At 36.0% G+C, this 5,195-nt stretch overlaps 1 protein-coding gene across 1 annotated transcript in view; it reads left to right on the plus strand.

The window, feature by feature from the left end:
• LOC139964293 (uncharacterized) overlaps positions 1–4,273 on the plus strand; it is a 103,916-nt gene extending 99,643 nt beyond the window's left edge. Inside the window, exons 27-28 of the mRNA XM_071965782.1 lie at positions 227–317; positions 730–4,273. Of these exons, the coding sequence (XP_071821883.1) occupies positions 227–317; positions 730–768 (130 nt within the window). The 3' untranslated portion in view covers positions 769–4,273. The remainder of the gene's footprint in view (positions 1–226; positions 318–729) is intronic.
• Positions 4,274–5,195: the final 922 nt, after the last annotated feature.

Genomic DNA, 5,195 nt, shown 5'->3' on the forward strand with positions numbered 1-5,195 from the left:
ATGATATGACGTTATAAACTTTGTCTTACTTTCTGACTGATGACGTTAAGTTTTTTTTTTTTTTTTTTATAATCAAAAGGAAACTCATCTCTGTCTTTATTGTTTATATTTCAATAAAGTTATTGTGTTTTTATTTCTCACCAAACATTTGTATAATTGACTGTCATAATTATGTAATAATAATAATGTAATAATAGTTACATGTTTATATTTGCTGTATTTGCAGGTTACAAAGTGGAGAACCTGCTATTGTGAGCTGCTCTGGTTACTATGGTGATGACGAATCTCTGTTACGGTGGACCCTCCACGTTCGTGAGGTTAGTTACCATGTAAAGCATAAACCAAAGGAGTCCCTCACTCCCCCCACTCATTCCCCACCCCTCCCCCCACAAAACATTAAAATTGTAAAAATAGTCAGTGTATAGTGGAAAATGTAAAGTTGTAAACATAAACTTTGCAGATTGTTTGACAAAACCATGATACAGGCTCCTACAGGTTCCTACAGGTTCCTACAGGTTCCTACAGGTTCCTACAGGTTCATCATGAAGGAAATCTGCTGCAACATTGTTTACCTGCAGAGATGTACCAACTACCTATTTGATTTACTTAGGGGAAACTTTCAGAAGATATTAATAAATTGTTTTGTTCATTTCCTCTTAGGTCTGTTCCATTAATTTTACCTATCTCACAATTTTGTTTGTTCTCTCTCTTCAATCTTCCTCTTTGCAGAATGTTTGGATGCAGGTTCCAATCGAAGAAACCACATGAGAATGACCTTATGACCTTGAAAGATACCTCTACATCCCAGCCAAGTGATCATCTTCTGTTCTGCTTTTTGGGCATATATATTTTTGTTTGCGTTGAACGAAAAAGAGAAAGAAGAAAAGCTACAGTTTCATTTTAATAATTATTACATTAAATTTTTATTTCTGTCACTTTGGAATTTTCGAAAAAAGTCTTGCCATAATGTAAGTTTTTGTTGTTACCGACCAGGATTTTAGAAGAGTTTTAGATTTTCATGACAAAATCTTTCCAGTATTTAAGAGTTGTAGACGATGATATCCAAACATTCATTTGAACTATCACAAGCTTTAAAAAAGTTAGAGGTAGAAGGTTCACAAGAAAATGTTCCACTTTTATCATTTCTGTCACCCGTCTCTGCCCCCCCTCCATCCCCACATGTTGTTCCTCTTCTGTGGTCCCCTAGATGGAGAAACAAGTTTTGATAACTTTTAAGAAAGATGCATTTTATCTCAAAAACTGAGTTCCATATTCCATATTCTAGTGTGCTAAAATTACTAAAATTGTTTCAAAAGCAGCTCTCCTGGAGAGGGTCTGAATCAGTATATTGTTACAAGATATTGAAATGGTTTGAGTAAACATTCAGTGAGTGTTGAAATGTATTGACAACTGCAGTAAAGTGTTTTTTAAGTTTGAAGATAAGTGGATACCCCGCATTGGCCGATAATCTTAATCAATGATAGATATATTGATACTGAGATTCCAACAGGATGTAAATCATTATCATGACTACTCCTGCTTCTTTAAAAATACTGAAGATATTTTAGGCAATTTTAGAACGTTACCAAGTTGATTTTTTTTGGGGGGGGGGGGGGGGCATGTTGTTTATGTACTGTACAAATATTGTTGTAGAATCAGACCATGCAGAATTTACTCAGAATATAGTGTACATTTTAGAAAGATGTCTCTGGCCATACAGTATACCCACAGTATACCCTCATGGCCATACAGTATACCCTCATGGCCATATAGTATACCCTCATGGCCATATAGTATACCATCATAGCCATACAAAATACCCTCATGGCCATAAAGCATACCCTCATGGCCATGAAGCACATCCTCATGGCCATACAGTAAACCCTCATGGCCATACAGGATACCCTCATGGCCATAAGCATACCCTCATGGCCATGTAGTATACCATTATAGCCATACAGTATACCCTCATGGCCATACAGGAAACCCTCATGGCCATAAAGCATACCCTCACGGCCATATAGTATACCATCATAGCCATGCAAAATACCCTCATGGCCATAAAGCATACCCTCATGGCCATGAAGCACATCCTCATAGCCATACAGTAAACCCTCATGGCCGTACAGGATACCCTCATGGCCATAAGCATACCCTCATGGCCATGTAGTATACCATCATAGCCATACAGAATACCCTCATGGCCATAAAGTATATCTCCATGGCCATACTGAATGCCCTCATGGCTGTAAAGTATATCCTCATGGCCATACAGTATACCCTCATACATTATATCCTCATGGCCATACAGTACACCCTCATGGCCATAACAAATATTGTCATGTGTAAAGTACACACCCATTGCCACAAATAATAACCTCATGGCCGTAAAGTATACTTTAATTGGTCATATGTTGTTAAATCCTTACTTTGGATGAACAAATAAGGAAGGAATAAACTTCCAGAGCCCATGGAGAACCTTTTACATTGTTTTCTTGCCATCCTGTATAAACAGCAGAGAAATTTTAAGTGTAGAATCAAATGTGACTAAAGGTGGTAATGTAGTCTATTATACATTTTAACTAACTCAGTGCTTCTGTAAACTGTGAATTTTATATCATCTGTAGAGAGCTTTAAATTATGTTGGTGAATTTATTTCAAAACGTCCAGCCAGGAGAGTCATCTCAGCAATGACACATAAGCATCAATGATATGTATCTGTATGATAATGCTCCCCAATGTAATCAACATTCGTACACCTGATCGGTTTTGAAATGCACCATGCGGCCATTTTACAACAAAGTACATGCGATCCTGGTAACCGAAACATTTATTTTGTAACACAAGAGAATCAATGCATTATAATTTTTGAAACAATTTTTTTTAAGCAAATCTATAAACCATGTCATATTAATCTGAAAATTTTTTTTCTTCTAAAAAAAATTAATATTTGCATGAATATTTTTGTGTGCTATTTAAATTATTTATGGTATCTTAAATTTTTCTTTCTTTGTCTTCTCTCTAGGAGGGAAGTTATTGCAAATATTTTGAACTGAAAATAATTTGGTAGAATGAAATAAAATGTCACTTTTCTGCTTTTTGATGACTGTAGCATACAAGTTTATCACCCCTCCCCCCTCCCTCCTCCAGTGAAGAGGCAAAACCAATAATACACTTCTTGCCAACAATATCAGGCTTTCCATTGCCACAGCACAGCTGGCAAATGATAGTGTTTGTCAATGGGAATCCCTGGAGGGGGATGGCGGAGGGTATTGAATGTCCAAGGAGGTGAATAGTCACTTACACTGAATGACAGGTAAATTGTAAGAAAATCTTCATAAATGGAATGCTGGTGTATCCACTGGCTTTGGATGCAGTTACCTCTCTGTAACTGTAATGGTATAGGTTGATTTCCTATTGTGCAATCATTGGTTGCTTTCTTGCAACTCAAATTCGACTATCTGGTCCATTTCTAACGTATTTGCTCTAACAATGCTATGCTGTTAATTACATCTCAAAGTGGAGAAATTCAATTTAATGCCACTGTTCGCAAATTGATACTTAAAAAAGTTTTAAAGTGGCCTCTCAGCTTCAACTACAATGCTGCATACAATACTAAAATATCTATATAGATACAGGGTTTGGAACGAATGAGCAACTTGAAAATTGGTGACATCATCACAAAGATACATTCGGGAACATATTTAAGTTTTGCTGATGTAATTACGATTCGTAAGACATTACCATAAATGGTGGACCTTGTTTTGCTTGTAGTTTTGTCACAGGTCAGTGATGCTAATGTGGTTCAGACCAAAGTTACATTTGAGAGCACTACACTTGTAGAATGCTTGTGTATTGGGGGTATGCATGACATTTAATAGAGATATGCTATGCTTCTTGTGTGAAGGGAGCCCACGCTATTTATTGTGTACCATTTTTGGCATAAGTGTGTGAACTAATTAGCCGATGGAGTTAACAGTTTGGGGGCGATAGTATATAATAAATCAGTAGTGCAACTAAACCGTATTGTACAGTCGTGATAAGAAGGTATTAAGAAGCTATATATTTGAAGACACTTGTATTTAAAATACAGTTGTCAGTTTCTGTGAAAATAGCTGAAGTTAATTTTGTTTGTTTTCAGTAACGGTGCTTGGTTCATGTGCAAATATTAAACGTGTACAGTGTAGAAACATGAGAAGCAAAAAAAGAAAGAAAGAAGAAACCATGTAATTGTATTTTATGTACAAGCGAGCAATAAAGGAATAAGATATGATCCAAAAGACTTGGGTTTTTATTCATTCTCTCGTTTATATTTTAACAAGCAGTTTTATCAATTGGCTCTGGTTCTCTGCTATATGCATAAATAGCTCTATGATTAATATTTACAGCTATGACAAGTGATAAACAGTAAGAAAATTTTAACATTCTATTTGCCAAATGAACAAAGCATGAAAGCATGACATTGACTGTGGTAAACTATGCTTACGTTTCACAATATTTGAAAGAAATGGCATGTAGCAACACATAGGGTTGTAATTTCCTCAAGCACAGTAATCATGAGCAATTTTTTTGGCCGCATTGATGAAGATGAGGGTTCTTAGGTACAAAGAAGAATAAAACAACATTGTTAGGTGGTTCACAACTTGTACTTGATGACTTTCTAAGAATAGGCTTTAAAAATCTTCAGACAGCACTGCATCCTTCTTCAAATCATAAAACTTTGGAGAAACTGGTAGTGTGCAGTAACCACATATTACATGGATACTTAATAGCTTTATCTCAACTACAGAAATACAATGTTATTGGAATATGAAGTTGCATTCTCTTTATCACATGTACTAATATGTGACATGGTATCTGACTGCAGGTACACTCAACACAGCCAGTCTTAATAACATTTTCTTTCAAGGTCCTCAAAGGGGTGACTCTAAAGACATGCTCAGCAACAGCAACTAAAACAATTGAAAATTAATTGAAATATAGAAAAACACAAAACTGTACAGTGAATTCAGACATTTTTCACTCAAGTGATAAGTATCACCCCTTCAATACTGGAACAGTTCGATACTGAAACAGAACTTGATCAACCTAATAAAGCAAAACGCCCTCCCTGTCCCCTCCCCAGTGTTTGTCACCCCCCCCACTCCAATACAAAATCAATGTACTGTATAGTACAAGAAATAACCCTAATATGA

This window comes from Apostichopus japonicus, chromosome 22 (genome assembly GCF_037975245.1).
Source record: "Apostichopus japonicus isolate 1M-3 chromosome 22, ASM3797524v1, whole genome shotgun sequence".
Classification (NCBI taxonomy): Eukaryota; Metazoa; Echinodermata; class Holothuroidea; order Aspidochirotida; family Stichopodidae; genus Apostichopus; species Apostichopus japonicus.